Genomic DNA, 23,776 nt, shown 5'->3' with positions numbered 1-23,776 from the left:
TAATTTAACAACACCGCCTGTATTTTTTAATCCTAAATGAACATTTATTTTCTAAATATGGTTTTATGTACCCATATATGAGGAGCATGCACGGAACTCTGCAGTAACTTAATACGTCGTGTCTCTATAAACTCAGTCGAGGTTAGGCGGATGCTGCTCTCCGGTCACTCCCACCGTGGGAGGACGGAGTCACTGCCGCCGGATAGTCCCCCTCAGCTGGGAGGGGCAGCAGAGCTCTTTGAAGTTGCTTTACTTGGGGAAACGATCGAGCACGTTAGCTTTATAACAGTTTTTTTTCAAGGTGTTGTACTCTCAAGGATGTTGGGTGTGGCTGGAATGCCTGGCAGGTACGTTTTTTTGTGTGTGTAGCGTAAACATAAACTCGAGTAGAGGTTAAATAGCCCGTTAGCTTTGGAAGCCAGCAGGCTAACACTAACAGCTTGCCAGCGTAGCCAACCTCTGGGGAGAAGTTAGCTCATCGCTTCTTCTAGATAGGACGCTTTTCAAAACAGTATAATTATCGCTACACAAGTATAATTATCACTACACCCCACATTTTGGTACAAGGCAAACAAAGTGTAGAGATTACTCTGCGGAGTTTGCGGATTTCATTACACATACTTAGCTTAGTTTTTTCTATGCTACACGGTCGCCAACGGCTAGCATGCTAAGTTAGTTGTATTCGCTATTTGTATAGCTCCTTTTTCAAAACTCACATAATTTTTATCATTCAATCATTCACAGCACTTTAATGGTATTTACAAAATAAATAAATGTATCTTATGTGTCCTGGATTAATGTCAGAAAGTTGTTATACTGTAATAATTAAGAAAATTGTTGAGCTTATTTATTTGCAGTTGTAGAACTATTGACCAAAGGGCTAAAAATAGCTTTTTCCTAAAACAGTAAAACAAACAAACAACAACTATAAAATAGAAATGTATAAACAACAGGAGGGTATACAAACAACCATATATATCTAGACATTTCTTTGATTGATATGGCAGCAGATATAGTGCATAGATAAGTGACTCATTTTAGTTATTTACATGTACATAGTACTGTAAAGGATAATGTTAGAAATTGTGAGGTAATTTAGTTGTCACATGTATCAGTAATTATATATACATATCTATGTAGAGTGGGTGTGTGTTTGGGAAGTTGCAGCCAGAGAAACCCCTGACTGTTCTGTGCTGTTACCAAATTAGGTGATGACTTTGCAGTGAGTAATAGTGTTAGTGAGTTCAAATATTATTTCCATTCTCCATGGTGACAGCTGCATGAAGGAAGCTCGGGAGATGATATAGGAGTTATATGAGAAATGATAAACACTAGTCTAGACTTGCACTGCAGTTATTTGTCAGCCCTGCACGTCAGGAGATGTTGCAGACCTAATGTATGTGTTATTGTTTCGTACAACAGCATTGCCAATGCCCTGGCCAGTGCAGCCTGCGAGCGATGCAAGAGCGGCTTCGCTCCGACTGAGAAGATTGTCAACAGTAATGGAGAGCTTTACCATGAGCAGTGCTTCGTGTGTGCCCAGTGTTTCCAGCAGTTTCCAGAGGGGCTGTTCTACGAGGTAGACATCCACTAGTAGTCACTGCTCATTTTACACATCAGTACAAAGCTCAGTGTGTATAGCTCATAAACATGTGTGGAAATATTTGTCCCCCTTTCTTTTCGTTATATAACAACTTTTTTTCTTTAAATTATTATTTGTCTACAGTTTGAAGGGAGGAAATATTGTGAACATGACTTCCAGATGCTCTTTGCTCCCTGTTGTCACCAGTGTGGTGAGTGTTACATGGCTTCAAGTTGGTATTTTATTAGACTTTTGTTCTATGGTGACAACTGGACTAAATCATGGTGAAAATCAGTCAATCAAACAAACAAACAAAAACATTTGCACTCAGTGCAACAACAGTAGGAGTGGTTTGTTTTGGCGTTTTGGTACTCTGTGCGGATTTTAATTCATTGTTTCTGGCTTGGTGGCTAACACTAATACTGTGTGGCACAAACTGCTACTTCATTTACTGCTGATGGGAGAAGAGCGAGAGACCACGGGGAAGTAACATAGGTTTAACCAGCGGGAGAGCACCATATAACTGTTAACCTTTTTCACACATACCAATGAATGATTCAGCCCACCGTAGTTAATGCACACAAGCGGATTAATGTCAGCTGGACTCCTGAAGGTCAAACGTTATTGCGTTATAACATTTGCATGGCTCATTTTTATTTCCTGATAGTTGTAGGGTTTCCACCAGTGCGTTACAAGCCTGTTGCCTTGCCAGGCCTAAGTTGAGCCATCCCTCCAGGGTATGTGAGAATAGCTTCAGCTGTTAAGTTCGCTTAAGGGTGTTACTGGAATGCAGTCCCCATTATCTGTTGTCACACAAAAGAAAAAAAACCTCTAAGAAAACTGTTCTGTCTTTTCAACTGATATCCTTGCACAGAAGTGTATTAATCAATTCAGGCTAAATCATTCATCTCTATGTAAACGGTGCCCTCCTGCAGGAGTATATACATATTCATCTTCATGTTGGAAGTGGGGAATAAATAAAATCCCCCGTGTCTTGCTTTGTCTCTTAGGCTCGCAGTCCAGTGGTGAAAACCCTACTGTTGTTTAGCTTTTCTCAAATAAACTCTGTCTGTGTGGTTGATTAAGCATTCATTCATTTATTGCTGTCACAGATGTGCTCATGCTGCACTTTTTTTTTTTTGCACATAACAACCCCTGTGGATAATTTTCTGCTCAGATTTCATGCAACAGACCTTTCACAAGTCTATCCATGATGTGTAGCATCTCCTAAAGCGTTCACTGTTTACTGTGCCTCGCTTTCTGTATTGCTCCTTGTTTAGATCAGATCCCAGTGTGTCCACATTGGGCTTTAGGGCTATTTATACTTTTATTTAGAGCTTCCCGCTTGTATTTAGGTCATCCAAGATGCCTTTTAGTGCATCTTGGATGTATCCCATAAGCTTAACTCAAGTGCTTCTCATCCATGTCAAGGGAAACACAGTCTGCTTTAATTTAATTATGCAGAAAATTAAAAGGCATTTAACAGTAGTCTTATTTTAAGTGTCACTAAGAGAACAATATAGAAAATATTGTAGTGTGTTGTTGCAAAACTGTATAATTGTGTTCCTGTACACCAACCAAAAACAATATCATGCAAAATAACATCTAGGCCCAACAAATATTGGAAAGTCAATCTTAGGATTGATTCAGGCTGATCTCTCACTTATGGTTTCCCTCAGGAGAGTTCATCATTGGTCGTGTCATCAAGGCCATGAACTATAGTTGGCACCCCGACTGTTTCTGCTGTGACATTTGCCAGGCTGTGCTTGCAGATGTGGGCTTTGTCAAAAATGCTGGCAGGTAAGCATCCCATCTGATTACACTCATAAGACAGTGACAGCCTGTAAAACAGGTGGTTACACACGTCAAGCTGCTGACTTGATTGCTTTTGCATCCTAACAAATGGCATATTGAGCAGTTATGATGGAGGGTGTCAAAACAGTTATTGAGGCTGCAGCGATCTCTCTTCACATCCCTTCTCCATTTACCTCAGGCACCTGTGTCGGCCGTGCCATAACCGCGAGAAAGCCAGAGGCCTGGGCAAGTACATCTGCCAGAAGTGCCATGCCATCATCGAAGAGCAGCCACTGATCTTTCAGAACGACCCCTATCACCCGGACCACTTCAACTGCACCAACTGCGGGTCAGTCTTCTCACTCTGCACCAGGGTTTTAGTGCAGAAAACCGCCCACACGCTTCAGAATACATTCAAGGTTCACAGAAAGACGGTCTTCATTAGTGTGTTCAGCCTGTGTTCGGCAGCTCATCATGCATTTCATTGTTTCCCTTTGCTCAGGAGGGAGCTGACAGCAGATGCCAGGGAGCTGAAAGGAGAGCTCTACTGTTTGCCCTGCCACGATAAGATGGGTGTACCCATCTGCGGTGCCTGCAGGAGACCTATCGAGGGGCGTGTTGTCAATGCCATGGGCAAGCAGTGGCATGTGGAGGTTCGTGAACAAGAACGGGCCTGTTTATCCGTACACTGTACACAAAGTTACAGTCATGCAAATGAAATCTGGGGTAACATGGCTTTGATTAAGCAGCTTGCTCCTTTGAAGAAAAGCCAAAGATTTTAGGAGTTTGCTGCAGGAATCATGTTAATGTGAGCCTGATTTGATATTTATTTAAAAGAAATGGTGATAGATGATTTTTTTTTTCCTCCTTGCAGAGTAGGAGCTTTACAAAAGAGGCCATTAAACACAAAGTAATGACAAAACCATTCATCCGTCCATCCATCTTCCTAACTGCTTATTATATGAAAAAAAAATCATATTAAAGTAATTCAGGCAGAACTTATGTGAGTGTCACAAGTGCTTCTATAAAATTAACATCACAAGTCGGACTACAGGAAAGTCTCAAAGACTAATGATAGGTTCATAATAGTGTCTGACGTCATGCTGGCCGCCTTCTCTTTGCTCGCAATACACTGCTCAGCCACCGCATTAAAACCACTGACAGCTGTAGTGAATAACATCAATCATCTCATTACAAGCATTACAACAGCATTCCTGAACAGCTGCAGTCTGTCCAGCACGATGTCATCCTGTGCCATACATCACAAACGGATCAGGAACGAATAAAGTCTTCCCCTATTATCGAAACTCCTCAGATCCCAGTCTAGTCAAGCGTAAGGGAGAAGCCCGACCAGAGGTCAGGCGTCCATGACCAGAGTCATTCAAAGGTGTTTTCGAGGCGTTTTTAATGTTGTGGCTGTTAAGTTTATGTGCAACACAGTCTTTCCTCAAAAGCATAATAAAAATCTATAATGACTCTCATATTTAGTTACTCTTACTTATGCATAAGAAAATTAAGTTAATTAAATATCCAATTTGGAAGCAAAATGCTGTAAGTGAGCTAATTTGGGAGATGTGAGCACTTTTAAAAAGCTTATTTCTCCGGAGGCAGAGCGCGGCAGATCGAATTGTGTGTTTATCTGTATGGAGACTGCTGAGCTTTGTACTGTTCAAAAAGCTATCAACGGCGTATAGCACTCAATTTAATGCTAAAGATGGTAATTAGCCGAAATTAATTTAGATTCTACCCACTTCAGGAGTTTAGCTGGCAAGTGCCAGGAAAAGTAGAAGCATTTTAAAAACACTCCGTGCACACCACCAGCAGTTTCTCCACAACAGTGAGAAATAACCGCATCTTAAAAACAAACGGCGTAAAATTGCGGTAGCGCTCTTCCAGTAAACATTTCTCCTGTGGTCTCTGTATATGGTAGTAAACATATCCGTACTCTGCTCATGTAATATTCATGTTTCTGACCATTAGAGAAGTCTGCATGCTTTCTGGGTTTTTTATTTTTTAAGAGGTCTTCTTAACCCTCAGCAGTATTTGCTCTTGTTTGCAGCATTTTGTGTGTGCCAAGTGTGAAAAGCCTTTCCTCGGTCATCGCCATTATGAGAGAAAAGGGCTGGCATACTGCGAGACTCATTATAACCAGGTAAGAAAGAAAAACACAGCTCTGCAAGTACAATATTGGCTTTGGAGAACACGACAGTGAAGTCTGAAAAAACAAGAAAAAAAAAAAAGAGGAAAAAAACCCCAAACAGCAGCGCTAACCTCTTACTCCAGCAGCACATAAAAGAATTTGTGTTTGCTGGATAAACGCCTAATCTCCTTGTTTCTCTGTTATCAAGCTCTTCGGTGATGTGTGTTATCACTGCAACCGTGTGATTGAAGGCGATGGTGAGTATCAGGGTGATAAAGCTTGTAATCAGTGCAGTGTTTTTTTTATTTTTTAAGAAGTGCTGCTTGAAGATAGAGGAGCTCCATGTTTAAGATTTGTTCACATTTTTTATTTTATTTTACGTCTTTATCCCTCCAGTTGTGTCCGCTCTCAACAAGGCCTGGTGTGTCAGCTGTTTCTCATGCTCCACCTGCAACACCAAACTCACTCTCAAGTAAGTTGAAGTGCTCATTTACAGCCAGCTGATTGTCGCCATCCTCTCAGTTTTCTCCAACACCTCTGCATCGAGTCCTAACACTTGTCCGCGCGTATTATTCACTTCTCCGACAACTCTTCCCTCTTTTGGCTCTTTTCCTTCTCTTCCAATTTCTTCTCTTACATGCTTCACTTGCTGCGTCTGTGGTAACTCAGAGATAAGTTTGTTGAAATTGACCTGAGGCCAGTGTGCAAGCACTGCTATGACCGCATGCCCGAGGAGCTGAAACGCCGCCTGGCCCGACGTGAGCGCGATGCCAAAGAGCGCAAGAAAAAGTCTGCTGTTTGTCAGTAGAAATCTTATTCTTTACAACTCACCACTCCATCGATTGGTTGGTGCTATCTCTTACTTACTACTTTTATCTGTGCTGTGCTCGTTGTTTACCCCCCCCCCCCCCGACAGTGTGGCATGTTATTATTTCTTATTTATTTTGCAAAGCCAGTTATTTTGTGTGAGTGGTGTTTGTGCAAAACCTCTAAAGTGTACATGTTTATGTATGAGTTTGGTTCAGCTGATGCTTTAGTAGGACTGCAGTACTTATTCTGTATTAACTGCTGCTTATTTTCACTACAGCCGATGGGTTTGTAAGGGGGGGGAAGCAAGGTTCAGATGTTTTGTTGTATCTGGTCAGCAGTGATTTTATATATTTATTTATTTTTAATCCTTTCTCTTTGCAGGAACAAGTTTGTTGAGTTTGACATGAAGCCTGTTTGTAAAAAGTGCTATGAGAAGTTTCCTCTGGAGCTCAAGAAAAGGCTCAAGAAGCTGGCAGAGTCCAAATGAGCTGCCTCAGGCCAAACAACCTGGACGTTTTTGTCTGTGATGTGTGTGGTAGTAAAATATCCAGGGGAACTACTGCTTAACAACACAAGAGCCTGGCATTTAATCGGTACATAAATATTAAAAACTTAAATCTGGGATCCATTTAAAAAATGTATACCATTGTGGTCGTTTCATCAATGTGCTTCATTAATGTGCTTTTTAGCTTTTTTTTTTTTTTTTTTTTTTCTTTTTTTTTTAATATGCAACTGCTATTTTTTTTAAACTACATTCCTAAATTAGCCAAAGTGATCATTTTCTTGTAAGCGAGAAAAATACAAGGAACAAAATTTGATCTTCTTTACACTTGTGCCTTTAATATTTGAACATGTAATATGACTATAATGTGCAGTTATGCCTTCCTATGTCTGTTTTAATGAGTGTGAGTCATTAGAAAGGGACCACTGTGTTCCTCAGAGTATTGTAACAGTGCCTCTTTTTTGGGGGGAAAAACAAAATCTTAAATGAGCTGTTATTTTTGGGAGCTAGTAGCAATTTTCATCATTATGTGTTAATGAAACTGCATTGGGACAAACAGCTGTATAGTTTCTGGCACCACCTCTGTACCAGCCCAGCAGGCTTTTCAGAGAATTATTACATGACTAAAACTGGGCCTTTGGGAGAAATGGGAACAGCAGAGGGTGCTGCTACTACAGAATCCGAGCCTTATCTTTTAAAGTGTTGTCAGCATGCCTTCATGCCTGACTATGCCTTCATTGTGTGTGGCTGTGTAAGGTTGTTCCAACGGTAAATGTTCATCGGATATATTTTTTCTATAGACAAATTAACATTTTGCGTCTTCCTGTGAAAAACTCTTCAAAGGATTTCAGATGAAATGACCCTTCAGCTAAATATTTAACCTGCTTTGTTTAAAATATTGCCGTGTCAGCATTTTGCTGGCACCAGCAAATCTGTTTAGAAAAATTAAGTGCCACACAACAAACTGCATTTGTTCGAATGATGAAATACTTTGGGGAAAAAAAAAAAAAGAGTTTACAGTTTACGGCAGCATATATTCAGTGTTTACCATCAGGATGAATGATCAATAAAGTATTTCTGAATACATCATCATGACTTTTATTTCAAAAACACTCACTGTCCACTTTTTTAGGCACACTTGTTCAGCTGATAATTAACGCAAATATCTAATGGGTCAATCACATGACAACAAATCAAAGCATTTAGGCATGTAGACATGATCAAAGGACCTGCTGGTTTTCAAACCGATCATCAGAATGGGGAAGAAAGGTGATTTAAGTGACACTGAACATGGCATGGTTGTTGGTGCCAGATGGGCTGATCTGAGTATTTCAGAAACAAGGTTTACAGTAAATGGTCAGAAGATTGGAAAATTTTTCTTGGTCTGGGTAGGGTTAGAAGTGAAAAAAAAAAAACCGAAAGAAAAGAAAGCATGGATCAAAACGCTCGTATCAAAGTTGCAGTCTGCTGGTGGCAGTGTGCTGTTGTGTAATATTCTGTTTGCACACTTTGGGCCCCTTAGTACCAACTTCACATCTCTTAAATGCCACTGTCTACCTGAATACTGTTGCTGGCCATGTCGGTCCCTTTATGACCACAGTGCGCCCATCTGATGGCTGCTTCCAGCAGGATAACACACCCTGTCGCAAAGCTCAAATCACATCAGACTAGTGTCTTGAAAATGAAAACGTTATATGTACTCCACAGTCACCAGATCTCATCAATAGAGGAGGTTTAGGATGTGGTGAAACAGGAGATTAACATCATGGATGTGCAGCCGAAAAATCTGCATCAACTGTGTTATGCTATCATGTCAATATGGACTGGTGAGTGTATGTACGCCAGACATGTTCATGTCTTTTCAGACGGTGTAAAATTAAAATCCAACTGTCTAACTGTGTTTGGCACCACCATGCATTCAGTTCGCAATTCTGATTGCAAAGCTCCCGGACAGGACGTGTTATAAACAAACAAACAAACACAAAACAGCATCAAACTTTGATTAGTAGATGAGCTGAGTATAAGAGTAAATCACAAGTTACAATGAAATTGGGATGAAGACTAATGTTACTCCCATTCACAAACATTTTGTTACTGATTAAGTTATTCTACAGTATTAAATGTTCTTGTAATGATGGCAATACATGAAAAATTCACCGCGAGACCCCAGTGAGTATTCATCCTGATGTTGATGTTAATATCACAAACCTTCAAATGATCCAATAACATTTGAGATATTTCTTACACCACCAAAGTGAACCTGAATGTGACAATGAATGAAAAGCAATAGAATTACTAAAATCATTTGAATACATTGCCCTGGGACTAGAAATGCTCTGAAGTCTGGTGGCAGTTCCTGTAGGACATGGAATATAATTTTAGATGTCAAAGCAAAAACCCTCTGGTGGTGCCAGAGTTGATGGGGTCCACCAACAGCAATAGGATTCATCCTTTGGTAAGAACAGAAAGAAAGAAAGAAAAGAAGTCCAACCAATCCTCTCTTTTAACATTTCTGATATTCAGTTTATAAAATAGCACAAGTTTCTAAAACTTGTGGCATAGGCACTTTAAACAGATCATTTTCAACATTCACAGATTTCCATATGTAGAATAAATGTTATAATACACAATTAAAAGGGCAATCCAACAAGATAGTAACAATACAAATATGTAAAGGTTTAACTTACGTTACAATAAAGTAGATAAATACAGGATAATGATTAGTTAAATCTCTAAGTAGACTGTATGTTTCACAGCTTTCATTATGTTACTTTTACATTTGCCACCTGACACTGGGGCAGATGACATTGAAATGGTATCTAGGCAACACTACAGTTAGCTTTGCTCAAATCATCTTCCTCAAATTGACATTACGAGCGTAATTATTCATTTCGGTTACACTAAATTAAATAGTTTAATTTCTAGGTAAGGTCTGACAAGGAATTTACAAAAAGAGTTCATGTTTAACAGACTGCTCAATTATTATTTAACGAATGTGGTCCTTATTATGGAATAAGGCATGCCTGAATAACCGCAGTGTGGATGCTTTAGACTGAAATGAAGTCTTTCATGAATGTTAACTCATACATTACTTAAAATGTTATAAGGCGTAAACAAGCTAGGATGATATATTCACACCTGACTGTTGTATGATTGTTGTAATGCTACAGTCACACTTTAGCACGACTGGGATTATTGTGATGGTGTGCAATGACTTTCCGATCTTGTCTTTGAAATCATTGCTTTGACCACTTGCAGTCAGTCGCTGTCCTCAGAGTGACTTTGGTGCATCAAGTCAGTTTACTCTCAGTCTGCATCAGTTTGTGACTGATTGCTGTCAAGTTGGCAAATACATGCATGCAATCTGTGATAAATGGGAGAAAATTGCAGTTCTGTTGCCCTCTGCATACACAGAAAGGCACATTCACTTCTTCTATTCAGAGTCCAACCAGATCCTTGTAAATAGAAATACAATTTCATCCACAAACAGTGACGTAGTTGCTCCAAGACAGCAATTTAACTGCAAAATGACAACCTATTTTTTATACAGGACCATAACTAGAATACAACCAGTTGGCAAGCAGCTGAGTTAAATCCCTTATTGCAAAAAGATCCAATGCAGATGACTTGTCCTCATCAGCTCTGATAATGAATGTGTTGGCAATCATCTCAATCTCTCTGCATTTATATAACAATTATTTGTAAACCTCAACCAGTCTGTCTGAGAGTGATTGCATTCAATCTGAGTCAGTCATTGTTTGGAGACAGGTTGCCTCCCATCAGGTGACTTGAGCAACTGCCTTGTGGACAAATGCAGTCCTCCACAGGTTGAGCATATTGCAACACTGAGCATCTGGTTGCAGCAGCTACTTGCTATCGGTCATCAAACGCAAAAAAAAAAAAAGAGTCCAATGACCAAAACCACTGACTTTTCCTCGTTGCTGTTTTTAATCTATTGTGTCTGAGCTACAAGTCAGTGGTTGGTTTCCATAAGCTACTTCGTCCTAAACCTAATGAACTGTATGTATTAAAAAAAAAGAAAAAGTTTAGGATAAAGTGATACACTCAAACTATCCAGCTCAGATAGACTACTCATTACAAATAAAGCACAACCGAACGGAAGGCAATTCATTGTGATTAAAGATTAATGGCTCAGCCCGGCACCGAGCAGCAGGTGAAAGTACAGGGCGTGAAGAGTTAAAATCCCTCGAGAGCACTGTGGAGAACAGGTCGAACATGTTTGAGGAGAGAGCAAATGAGATCTCGCAGAGAACTGAAGAGGAGTTTAGAAGTCACAGCGTTGAGTGACACGGCCATTAACTCAGATTGAGATGTTAAACACAGTGGTGCTGTTCAGCTTACTGTAATGGAAAAGCCACAAATAGCCTGCTCAAGAAGAGGTCTGTGGGGGACAGTTAACTGGTTTACAGATGATTTCCTGACAAACTGTAGTAAATAATCTAACCTCTAAACAAAGCAGAGTTCATCAATAAAATCAGAAGAAATCAGATAAGCTAATGGGGACATAAAGGGCTTGTTTGTCATTTGGGGAAACACTTATCTTCTTTCTGGCCAGAATCTATAGCAAACCCATGTCTGGGTGCAAAAAATAAGGCACTGGAGCCAGAAAGGTGATTAAGCTGGCATAGGAAACAGACCAGGAGCAACTAAGGGAAAACGGCTAGCTCTGCTAAAAAAAATGTAAGGCTCTCAAAGTAACTAATAAACATGAAGCATACTGCTTGTTTAATCTATGCAAAATTGGGAATATGAAAAAGTCAATTTGTGGGTTTTATTAGTTCTGTGACAAACAAGTGTTTAGCCTTTATGCTATAACCTGCTAATTACCTGCTAGCTAGCTTCACATAGCATATAGATTTGAAAGTCCTTATCTGGCTTTTTAATTAATTCAGCAGTATAAATATGTTATAATTATATGTGCACAATGAAATTCCTGGAGACAGATTGAATCCATGTTACATGTTAACCAGATTGGGATTAGACAGATAATGATGAGAAGCCTGAGGGTGGAATTTCGATAACTGGTTCTTAGAGTGAGAAGGTATTGTTGTCATGTTTTTGTACTGTGGTCGCAGATGTGATGGAAACCCCAAGAAGTGCAGTCTGAATGTTGCCCATTCACCAAAAGTCATTTGTAGGAGGTCTTTAAGGTCTTCCACATCGCCGAAGACCAGCGCTGACCCGTTGAGGTCATTGCTTTTCACAATGTCGATGTACTTACTGGGGTATCGCATCCTCTCCAGCTAGGAAAAAAAAAAGGGAAAATGTGAAACTGAGCAATATTATCCTTCCTGAAATAACTTAATTGATTTGTAACATCACGCTGCTTGTTTGCAGCAAAAGCCCTTCAGTGTAATTAGCCTACGTTTTAGCATTTCCCTCTATATAGCAATGTTAAATGTTTACAGTCAACCTAAGCAGGAAGGATAGTAAATGGTGCATGCAATTAAATACTCATTACAGTTGGTAATTTTATCACACCAGTGTCATTGCTGTTCATTCTCTCTACATCATATCTGTGCCTTATAAAGTTCTTTCTAATGAAAATACTGCGTGCTGCAGTCAGGATTTTCAGTGTATTTATCACATGGGGTAAAGTGGTAAAAGCAAGCCTTCATAGAAATGCTTCTGCAAAATGAGACATGTTTATTTACTGTGCTTTTTTTTTGACAGCATCTGAGTAATGGTACAATAAAGTGAGCTATTAGGGGAAGAGCTGCAGGCAGGCAACACAACTCTAATCTTTTAGGTAAAACCTTTTACCCTAGCCCAGTGTTGCACCATGTGAAAAACTGAGGTTATATATGACTTGATTAAAAAAAAAAGAAAAGGGGTATTTACTGACTGATTCTTCATTATTATCAAACCACAAGTTTGACTGGACTATATAGGAACCAGAAAACTGTCCCAGTCCCAGGCCATATAATACTGCCATTTTGGGGAAGTTGCTGGCATCTCATGGATTTGCACAAGATGTTCTTTGGCATGGAAAGATGGGTCTGTCACTCTAAACTCGTCACAGATGGATGCTAGGATGCAGATAATCTAACAGAATGGCTTCACGTGATGCCCTGAGATGACAAAGCATTGAACCAGTTGTCTGAACAGGTGTGTTTTCTTATGTATTACTGAAAATCAGCTGCTCAAGATGTCACGAGAGGTCAGCCAAGACTGAAATCTTACAGAACATAGCTTTAAGGAATTTCTTACCTCTTTACATACATCCTCGGTGTTCATATTAATGATCTTTGTGATTGGCAGTGGAGCTAGGTTCCTCATCCAACCAGAATCTTTCAGCCTGGATGTCCCTCTGATGTGAGCCAGCTCATTCTTAATTGAATGATCTAGGTTCACTGTCGCTGCTTCAAATGTCTTCAAGTCTTTTACCTTGAACTGGAAATCTACTTTGAGAAGATTTTCGAACAGCTCAGCATCTCCATCCTGCTCCAGGAAGTCCTCAATCTGTCCACTCATTACATACAGCTCTGCTCGGGACACACTGAAGACTTGCCATAAGGTCTTTGAATCATAATCGCTGGGCCCAGCCTCACCATCAATATCTGCCCTTTGTTGAGCATCTTCCACACACTGGAGGATCCAGCTGAGTCGGCAGGGCCAGTGATTGGCTAGGATCACCCATGCTGCAATGTATTCTGGTTGAGGAAGCTCTAGGTTTAAGGCCTTCATGATTATCACAGTTACTCGAATAGAGTTGATCACTCTTCTCATTGACATGACATCATCTAGCATGTACTTGCTTAGATTCCTTTCATTGCTGCTTAGGATGCTCCTGATTAAGTTATCTAGTTCATCTTTTATATCCAAAATTGCTGCTTTTGTATTGATCAGAGGGTACATCTCCTTTGCTTCAGATGTAACCTTCTCTAGAGATGAATTGGAGGAATCGTAGGAATAAGTAATTTCTCTGTGTTTGATTTCAACCGTGGGAGAATCTTCTTGAATTTTTGACTTGCTACTAAGTCTGTAAAGTAAACTGCGCTTTGAATCATTGGACAGTGGTGGGACTGTAAAGGGCAGAGTCACTATGCTGTTCAGCAATGCATATGCTTTGTCCTCTTTGCTCAAGCATCCATCTACAAAGTTTACTTTCTCTACAACGACTTCTGGATTTACAGCAAGAATGGAAATAAATGGGCTCTCCTCATCTGAAAGCAAAATGTTCATAGCATCCAGGACTGCAACAATTTTCTTAGGAGAGCAGTGGTCCAGATTAGTGATATTCAGCACGATTCGGATCCTTCTCCTCTCGAACACCTCCATAAACTGGATGAAGCGGGACAAACACCACATTTCCATCCTGACTTCGTTCATGAAGCCCAACTGACCGCTGAGCCGCTCATTGTCCATCCCTCTCTTAATGTTCAGTGTCTGGCTGAAGATGAAGTTCTTCCCCATCAGAATGATAAACTTCAGTATGCTCACTGCAGGGACCCCTAATGTGGCAATTGCCAGGCCTTCCAGCACACCCACCTTTCCATTGCTGTCATCCACCTCCTCATCTGGTTTCAGTCCAAATTTGGGAAAGCCAACCGTTAACAGGATAATCAGGATGATAAGTGGTACCACCAGAAGGGAAAGGAGAAAAAGCCAAAGTGGGCAGCAGCAAATCTTCTTGGAACTCCAGTGGTTAGGACCATCCTCCACAATCTGAGTTTTTTTTTTTTTTTTTTTTTTTAACAAAAACAAAGCAAAATAGAGAAAAACATACATATATACATACATAATTATCATGGTTTTAAACATGGATTCAGAGTTGCCAAATGAGGTTCATGTTCTTACATTTTCTGTACCATTAGGTCTTATATTTTGGTTCTGGGTAATACCTCCAGAACTACTGGCTAGATTGATGGAATTTGGTAAAGATATTTAAATGCCTCTATGGATCAGGTCAAAACATAAATTTTTTGTGATTACTTTCATGAGACTCGACAGTTTACAGAACCAGTTACCTGGTCTCAAAAACCAACACACCTTCTGGTTAATATTTTTTCTTGGGAATTCTTTCTACCAATGTTAAAAACAGACAGCATAGAAAAACCTGGTTTATAGTTAACAGACTTAACTAAGATATGACTATGTTGAACATTATCTTTATCACATCAGAATAAAAAAAATTGTTGTTATAAACCTCCAGAATTATTGTCAAGCGGATTTTATTGGCATGTTTGTCATTATCGAGATTTATAATGGTTGAAAAAGCAAAATTAAAAAAGTAAAATAGATGCGCAAAGCACCCTTCACTAATGTAGTGAGTGTTGACATTGCATAGTTTGCCCAGTAGAGGACACTCTGGAACTTGACAACACATTTTGGAATGCCACAGATACACTAAGCCAGTGTTTCCCAACCTTTTGGAGCCACGGCACATATTTCACATTAGAAAAATCACACGGCATGAATTGGCTTGGTTTTTCTGCAGTATACCATTTTTGCTTTCTTCTGACCACCACTCATGCTAGGGCCTCCATTTGGGTCAGAATTTTCTCCTGGACCCAGGTCAGATTGTCTACTTTCTCTTTTCAAATATTTATCTATTGCTATTGCACACTGCATTGTCTCACTCAGAGCATGACTATTATGTAATTTCTTCTTCGTCTTCTTCTGTTTTACTGGCAGTTGACAACCCATTTAATTAGAGCAGGAAGTTGTACTGCCCTCTAGTGGAAGAGAATGTAATTGTTCTGCCCGTTACTCATGGCGGTCACTTAGAGCAGCGGTCCCCAACCCCCGGGCCTCGGTCCGGTACCGGTCCGTGAGTCGTTTGGTACCGGGCCGCGAGAGTTGAGGCACAGGTGTGAAATGTATGGTTTTCAGGGTTTTTATCGGTTTTCAGCGTTATTTTGTTATCGTTTTTATCATTAACTCGGTTTTCCTGGGTCTTTTCACGTGTGTTATGAATAAATCTTCTTTTTTTCAGTACCGGTACTAGTTTTATTTTGTTCTATTTATCCGCAACACCTTAAAGACCGGTCCGTGAAAATATTGTTGGGCATAAACCGGTCCGTGGCGCAAAAAAGGTTGGGGACCGCTGACTTAGAGTACTAATCAGGTGGAACCAGATAATCTTCCAAGGCACACCTGATCATTTGTCGTGGCACATACAGTGGTTGGGAAACACTGTACTAAGCAGATAATATGAGCAGAGTCGGGTGGAGTGTATATAAAAAAATAGCTACACATTATTTTATTATATTAGTGAAATCTATATTCTGTGTTTCTGAATGAAAAAAAAATATTGGCCAATATATAGGAATATCAGATTTTTAAATCACCAAATATTGGTATCTGTATCAGATCTAATTGTCAGTAGGACCATGTTAGGAGGTTGATGTTAGCGTTTTGCAAATGATCTCCCGCTCTTAACAATTAAACAAAAATGTAGCTCTATTGAGACAAACCTTGTTCTTGACTTCCTCTTTTTCATCATGTTGAGCTACACGGTAGAGTAAAAGTTGTAATTTTCCAAAGTTTATCTGCATGGCCTCAATCAGCCGTATAGCTATCCCGGCCCAAAGCAGGTCACTACCGGCAAAATGCCAAGCACTAAAATGCACATAAATGAATCTGACGTTTCGTTCCTGCTGGTTCTCCTTTGTCCAGATTGGCCTGTAGAAGAGCAGTCGTCCAATAAGTGCAAAAAAGCCGGTAAATGAAGGCTTAACCGAACGAGGCCTGGATTCTTTTGCATATTCCTGCTCAATCCTTGAAGCCTCCGCATTCATGTATACTGAAAATACACAAAACAAATAGAATACTGACACAGGTATCTGATGGTTGAGTTACATTTAAGAATAATATTAATAAAGGCAGAAATATGGTTATTTAGCAGAGAGTTGTGGTCACAGGTTAATGCTTATCACAGGAATGAATGTCATGGTAATTTTAGGCTTTTAATAGTTTCTCTGAACTGTTATTTTTCCAGGGTGGAACAAGCACAGCATTTAATGATTTTAAAAACAAAAACTGGGTGCACAAGTTTGAATTTATTTAGGATTTTCTCTCATCCACACAAGTATGCATACAGGCTCTGTATATACAATCACTTAAATCTTTTAATAAGTGTTCAGCATTGTTTTAACTTGATAAGGACAAGGCCTATTAAGTTCTCACTAGTGATCATGAATGATTACAACTGGCAGTTTCTCTTTGCAGCATAAGAATGATTTGTTTGAGAGCACTCATTAGACTGACCAATACTAAAAACAATGAGAAAAGTCCAAAGAACTCAGTCAAGATCTAAGAAGGAGAATTTTAAATCTGTTGGGAAGGTCTCTTGGAGCCATTACTAAAGAACTGCAGAATCTTGGATCATCGGTTCAAGCAACTGTATATAAGTACAAGTTATTCAGATGTGTCACCACTTTGCCAATGACTGGAAGAAGACCCAAACTGTCAGCCTCAGGTGAGTGGAAATTGTTTAAGATGTTCAGGAACCAGCAAGGTTCAAGCCTCCCGTGAACTGGAAACTCCTGGAACACCAGTGTCACTGTCCCTAGTGAAGCCAGTTTGACATTGCAATGGACTGAGAGGGTGAACACAGAAGCCCCTGTTCCAAGATCAATCAGTGGATGCGTTACCAAGATGGAGAACTACCTACAAATTCTTCAACTTCACCTCAAACCAACAGCTACACAAAACATTATTGGCAGTGTATATACCTGAGCCTGTATGTATACTTGTGCGGATCGGAGAAAATCAAAAATGAATTCAAACTTGCGCACACAGTTCCATCCATCCATCCATCTATCTATCTTCTTCCATTTATCCAGGGCCGGGTCACGGGTGCAGCAGCCTAAGCAGAGAAGTCCAGACCACTCTCTCCCCGGCCACCTCCTCCAGCTTGTCCAGGGGAAAACCAAGGTGTTCCCAGACCAGCCGAGAGATATAATCTCTCTAGCATGTCCTGGGTCTGCCCGGGGCCTCCTTCCGGTGGGACATGCCCAGAACACCTCACCCAGGGGGCGGCCAGGAGGCATCCTTATCAGATGCCTGATCCAATTCAGCTGACTCCTTTTGATGTGGAAGAGCAGCGGCTCTACTCTGAGCCCCAGATGGCCGAACCTCTCATCCTATCTCTAAGGGAGAGGCCAGCCACCCTTCGGAGAAAGCTCATTTCTACCGCTTGTATCCGCGATCTCATTCTTTTGGTCACTACCCACAGCTACCATAGGTGAGGGTAGGGATGTAGATTGACCAGTAAATTGAGACCTTTGCTTTTACACTCAGCTCTCTCTTTACCACGACAGACCAGTACAGCATCCACATCACTGCAGCTGCTGCACCAATCCATCTGTGCTGCAATCCGTCGGTGAACAATCCAGGTTGGTGAACAAGACCATGAGATACTTAAACCTAAGTATCTCATGGTCTTGTTCTCAGGGACCTGCCCACTCTAGGTCCCTGACCTGGAGTGAGCACTCCATCCTTTTCCAGCTAAGGTCCATGGCCTCAAATCTGGAGGTGCTGATTCTCATTCCCACCGCTTCACACTTGGCTGTGAACCATTCCAGAGCAATCTGGAGGCCATCACCTGATAAAGCCAACACAACCACATCATCTGCAAAAAGCAGAGATGAAATTCTGAGACCATCCAAGTGAAAGCCTCCCACCACTTGGCTATGCCTAAAAATTCTGTCCATAAAAATTACGAACAGAATCTGTGACAAAGGGCAGCCCTGGCAGAATCCACCACCCGCTGGGAATGAGTCCGACTTATTGCTGGCTATGTGGACCAAGCTCTTGCAATGGTTGTATAAGGATCGAATCAGCCATAGCAATGGGCCAGACACCCCATACTCCTGAAGCACCTCCCACAGGACACTCCAAGGGACAAGGTCGAATGCCTACTCCAAGTCCACAAAACACATATCTACTGGTTGGGCAAACTCCCACGCACCCTCAAGTATCCTTGAGAGGTTAAAGAGCTGGCCCAGTGTTCAACGACCAGGATAAAAACCGTATTTTTCCTACTGTGTCTGAGGTTCGTCTAACAGATGGACTCTCCTTTCCAGCACCCTGGCATAGACTTTTCCAGGGAGGCTAAAGAGTGTGATCCCCCCTATAGTTGGAACACACCCTCTGGTCCCCATCATTAAAGATGTTCACTGTACAATCAATCACAAGAACATTTCAAAGAAGTCATTAAAAGCCCCCAAATACTATCCCTATGATGAGTGTTATTAATGATATTAACTTCTGACCATATGTGTTGATGTAAAAAAATAGTTTTTAGACTGAATATTATAGCAATAACTGTTTGAATTTAATGTATTTGTCTCTCAACAGCTGATAAAATACCCTGAAGCATGGGACTACACCCAAAACCTTTGCCAAGAAAAGCAATCAGCCTGGCTCTTTTAGAAAAATTAATTTGGTTACACGTAGAGTATATTATTACAAGAAAATATAATATACACAATAATCCATCATATACAGAGTTAATGAGTAACACTGTATATCATCTGTCTGCAACATTTTGAAGCTTCATTATTCTACGAATATTTTATGTTAGTATCAAATCCTTAAAACACCTAAGTTTTTAAAAATGCTACTCTAATAAACCTGCTTCATTAAGTCTGCTCAGTGTTATTTGTTTACATGTTAAAATGCCTGCATATACAAACTATACTGTCACTCAACAGGATTATGTCCTCATTTGTGGAATGTTTGATGTCATGTAATCTCTTTTACAACTTCAGTTGTAAAAAAGCTCAGTCAGTCTGTAAAGTGAGGAAAAGTTTACCTACAGTCAGTTCACATACGAGGAAGCAAGAGCTCTATTTTTGGACTCATTACAAAAACAAAACATCACGTTTAGCAAATGTCATATTGTTATACACCACAGCGTTATTGCGAAAGCTGCAGTTTTTAGAGTCACCATGCCATAGTTCTACACACTGCAATCATGTTCACAGCCAACTGTTGGCATATAAAGAAACAGGTTCAAAACTGTATTTACATGCAAAACACGGAGAATTTAGTTGTGTTTGTCTTCAAAATAAGCGTCCTGTTGTTAGCGCCTGATAGGCTGGGCCAGACAAACCTACCTTGCATTTGTTTGAGGATCATGTTGATTCGATTCTCACATGAAGCGTAGAGTCCCACAGTTAAAGGTGATGAGACTTTTGTAAGTGTCTTGGACAGTGCGTATGCATATATGTCATCTAAAAAATTAAAAAGAAATAGCATCATGGTTTTCTTATTTTACATCCTCATGCATTTTAAACGTAAAGTCTTATTCAGAGAGTCCCCACAATTCCTAACAAGTAATCCAAAGCTGCTGGACTGTTTGACATACTACAGAACATCAGTGCACAGTAACACTGAAACCGAGGAAACAAGTTCTCCAGTCGGAAGTGAATTTCAGAAAATGGGAAGGAAAAATTGAGCAGCAGTGGACAGGCTGCTATTTGTCAACCACTGTAATTTTTAATATGACAAATCTAGGAACAAACCAACCATTTCAAGTTAATTCGACTGGATGAAGGCATGCACATAAGTAACTGTGCCTTTCTCTAATAGAAAATATATTTAATTATTAACTTAGTAAAACACAAGAATGGATTGTTGGTCAAGAAAAGATGCTGAGATAAGCTACGGATAGGAAAAAGGATTACTTATGAGTCTGTGGTCTCTAGGTGAAAACAATAATGATGACTTTATTGGCCAGTAAAACTATGAGCTCCCAATGCCATGTAATTAAATTAATAATAAACTATTTGCAATTACAATGGAGAGAATTACCTATAAAGCAAAGTGCAGAAACACTGAAACAGTTGTTCATATCAAACAGATTCAATGCCATGTATGCACATTAAACCAAACACAAATACAAAACAACACCATCAACAACAACAAAAATAAATGGAAAAAATAAATTAAATATCCCATTAAAAAAAAAGCCCAGAGGGCCTTTATATGAGCTGGGCGGAGGGAACGAACTGAGGATGGAGGCACTTTGCCCGTGGTAAATCGCTGCATTAATAAAAATGCATGAAGAGGACGTCTCATTTGTAAAGTGAAACTGAAAATGAACCCCTGCTGAGGGGGTGTGGCTTCAAATATGTTATTATTAAACTATAAATCACCTTCTGTTGTGTTCTTCATGATGATTGTTTGGTGAGACCAGCTTTCACAGACTGTCACTGTTCAGCCTGTGAAGAAAAGAAACAGCAGAGATCTCAGTGCAGCGGTGTTTCTTTCTGCTGCCCCATGAACAATGTGGCCCTTATCCACTGTGGCATCTTTTTGGAGAGATGTATGGTCAGGTCCTTAAATATATTGGAAAACAGCTCATGTTCTGTCATTGTGCCTCAATACAAGTGAACAAGATATGACGTAAAGTGTAAAAATTCAGCTTTAAGAAATTTGGGGAAAAAAATCTGAAACAAAACAAACAGAAAAACAATTAACCAACCAAAAACTGCGTAACAACGAAATGCCCCAAAATGCCTCAAAGCAGACCCCTGCCCATCCCTCACTAGTGAATGAGCACGGGTGTGTCCTTCTTCTTTTTTTAAGATGGGCTTTTTGGACCTTTTAGCCCTTATTGGGTAGAGAATGTGTAGATAGACAGGGAAGCGGAGAGAGAGTGGAAGACATGCAGCAAAGGTCTGCGGGTTGGAGTCAAACCCAGGCCTACTGCTTTGTGGCCATACAGCATATGGTCACCTGCTCACCCACTGAGCCAAACCGGCGCCATGGCCACATCCTTCTTTCAGGTTAAAAATTAGTCAGTGTTTACTTTACGAAGGCTGGAAACAGAGCCAAGAAAAAGTGCACTGGTCTAGTTCCCTCTCAGACCACTTGAATTACACCATGTGTTTGAGTCATCTCCAAATACAGTAAAATGGCGTTGCCTACTGAGCTCATTAAAATGGCTGCAGTTTAAAAAAAAAAACTGATGGCTGTCGGGATTCCCCCTCAGCCTCCTATTACATGGACGTACGGTATCAATTTAAAAGTCCAAGGTGACATCATTATCAATTTTGTTTGCAAGATGTTCAGAAAACTTGACGTCTGATTTATACTATAGATGCACCTATGAATGATGTATCAATTTCAAAATCCTATGTCGGCTCCTTCTCGAGTTATAATATTCACAAACTTGGGTGTCCATGCCGCCCTCCACCTGCCCGCCCGTCCAGTTCCATGGCAGGGTGACATCAATACCCCATCAGCTTTTTACAGCTGAGGGGTAAAAAAAAGAGCAAATGTTACATTTTCTGGAATTAAAGCAGAAAGTGTGCACTTGAATCACATCGTCATTGCTTCACTTCAGATCCTCTTCAGATCTTCAAAAGTACTTATTTGCTATGACTGCATAGATTAGTTATAAATCATTATTAAGACATTGATAGAAAATCCTTGCATTGCTTTTCTCTTTGATAATTTATGAGAAAGACTTTGTTGAATTTTTGTTTAAAATCATTGTTGAAGTTGAAACGGTCTCCGTCCTCCACGTCTTTCCCTCGAGGGTTCTTGTTGAAGAACATCTGCACCACCATTCACTAAAAGTTTCTGAAAATTGACCCCGCCCAACCATAAATATAAACTAATAAAAATAAACTCACAGTTCCCTTTGATACCACATAATCTTATATTTACTACATAAAATCTTATAAGATGTACCTGCACTCCCTGGCCAGTTTGGTTCAACTGCTCTCAATGCAAATATCAGTCACACAATTCAATTTAATTCAATTAAAGGATCTGAGCTGCAATACAGCAATTCAGTGAATCTTTTCTTCTTTTCTAAGTGTTGGTCGAAAGGCATTTAAAGAGATGGTCTTTGGATAATGACACTAATGTAACGCACTTACACGAGACCTCAGGCCATTCTCTTTTACGTCCACAGGAATGTCAGCAGCTTACCTGAGTCATTAATTATCATTGCTATTATGTTGTCGCTTTCCCAGCTAGCAACATATTTTCAGCTTGTGCTCTTGTCTGCGCACGTCTAACAGAATTAGACCGACTGTGGAAAACAGAATGACAGTACTGACTTTGTTTTGTGTTGAAGTAATGTTTAACTTTCATGGTACGACCTCTGATCAGAGTATGTAAACTGCAGCCCTAAAACTTCTAAAATTATGCCTGAAGCTTCCATAAAAGAATGAATGGTATATTATTCTTGGCTACAAGTGTGGTACTAATCAAACAAGCTTACCTGTTCTTTGTTTTAAGTGGTCTTGAGTAAAACAGAAGAAGACTACCAGCAACAGCTTAAGTGTGGTGAACTGTATGTCACTAAGACCTCTGTGCTGTAAAATTTTACAACCCTAATAAGATTAGAAAAAAAGAACCTGGTAATGATAGGCCGTCTCTGTAGGCTAGGCACTTTCCAGGAAATGAGGTCACAAGCAAGATGAAATTATTTCTGAGAAATTAAGGTGTGCATTTCTTCCATTCTTCTTTACTTTGCACCTAACTCATGCTCCCAATCTCCTATCTATTCACAGAATGTGAGTGAAGTGGGTAGTTCCTGAAAGCATTACAAGGTAGAAAATATCCCTATTTTTGCAATTGCTCCTGGCATTAACTGTCCAACTTTTTCGTCTCGTGGAAAAAATGGAAAAAATGAGTGATTTTATGCTGGAGCCTTGGGTCTGCATGATTCATGAGCTGAATTCCTGGTATAGAGTCCCTCAGGTTGAGAATGACTGGATCGCTCTGCCCAGCCTGAACTGACATGCAAAGCAGTTGCGATGCCAAAACAGCAACACCAAAGCTTTTTGCCTGGAGTAGGATTTGTTGTGACATAACTGGTTAGTCAAGCTTTGAAAAACAAGCTAGAAGCTTAATTTCCCTTGGCATATTTCTTTATTTTTTATTTCTTTATTTTAATTTTAATTTTTTGCATTGGCCTCTTCATACCATCTGGTGTCGCAGTATACCTTGTGCTACA

General features: G+C 40.1%; 2 protein-coding genes across 3 annotated transcripts; one reads left to right on the top strand and one right to left on the bottom strand.

The window, feature by feature from the left end:
* The first annotated feature begins 187 nt into the window (after nt 1-187).
* Nucleotides 188-7,884, top strand: LOC134627698 (LIM and senescent cell antigen-like-containing domain protein 1). 2 transcript variants are annotated; one of them, XM_063474034.1, is made up of 11 exons: nt 188-347; nt 1,423-1,579; nt 1,727-1,793; nt 3,262-3,382; nt 3,576-3,725; nt 3,879-4,029; nt 5,436-5,528; nt 5,725-5,773; nt 5,913-5,988; nt 6,186-6,361; nt 6,708-6,818. In XM_063474034.1, exons 1-10 carry the CDS (start codon nt 319-321, stop codon nt 6,322-6,324), a joined length of 1,032 nt encoding a protein of 343 aa, XP_063330104.1. In that variant the 5' UTR covers nt 188-318; the 3' UTR covers nt 6,325-6,361; nt 6,708-6,818. The 2 variants fall into 2 exon arrangements, with proteins under 2 accessions (XP_063330104.1, XP_063330113.1); XM_063474043.1 differs by lacking the exon at nt 6,186-6,361 and having other exon boundaries at nt 6,708-7,884.
* Nucleotides 7,885-11,804: 3,920 nt separating this feature from the next.
* Nucleotides 11,805-22,022, bottom strand: nkpd1 (NTPase, KAP family P-loop domain containing 1). The gene is made up of 5 exons (XM_065471554.1): nt 21,977-22,022; nt 19,917-20,033; nt 16,269-16,597; nt 13,060-14,517; nt 11,805-12,092 (listed from the first exon to the last, which is right to left on the bottom strand). Exons 1-5 carry the CDS (start codon nt 22,020-22,022, stop codon nt 11,805-11,807), a joined length of 2,238 nt encoding a protein of 745 aa, XP_065327626.1.
* Between the last annotated feature and the right edge of the window lie 1,754 nt (nt 22,023-23,776).

This window comes from Pelmatolapia mariae, linkage group LG1 (assembly GCF_036321145.2).
Source record: "Pelmatolapia mariae isolate MD_Pm_ZW linkage group LG1, Pm_UMD_F_2, whole genome shotgun sequence".
Classification (NCBI taxonomy): Eukaryota; Metazoa; Chordata; class Actinopteri; order Cichliformes; family Cichlidae; genus Pelmatolapia; species Pelmatolapia mariae.
Note: the sequence above shows the minus strand (reverse complement) of the source record. Positions and strands in the feature narration are given on the sequence as shown.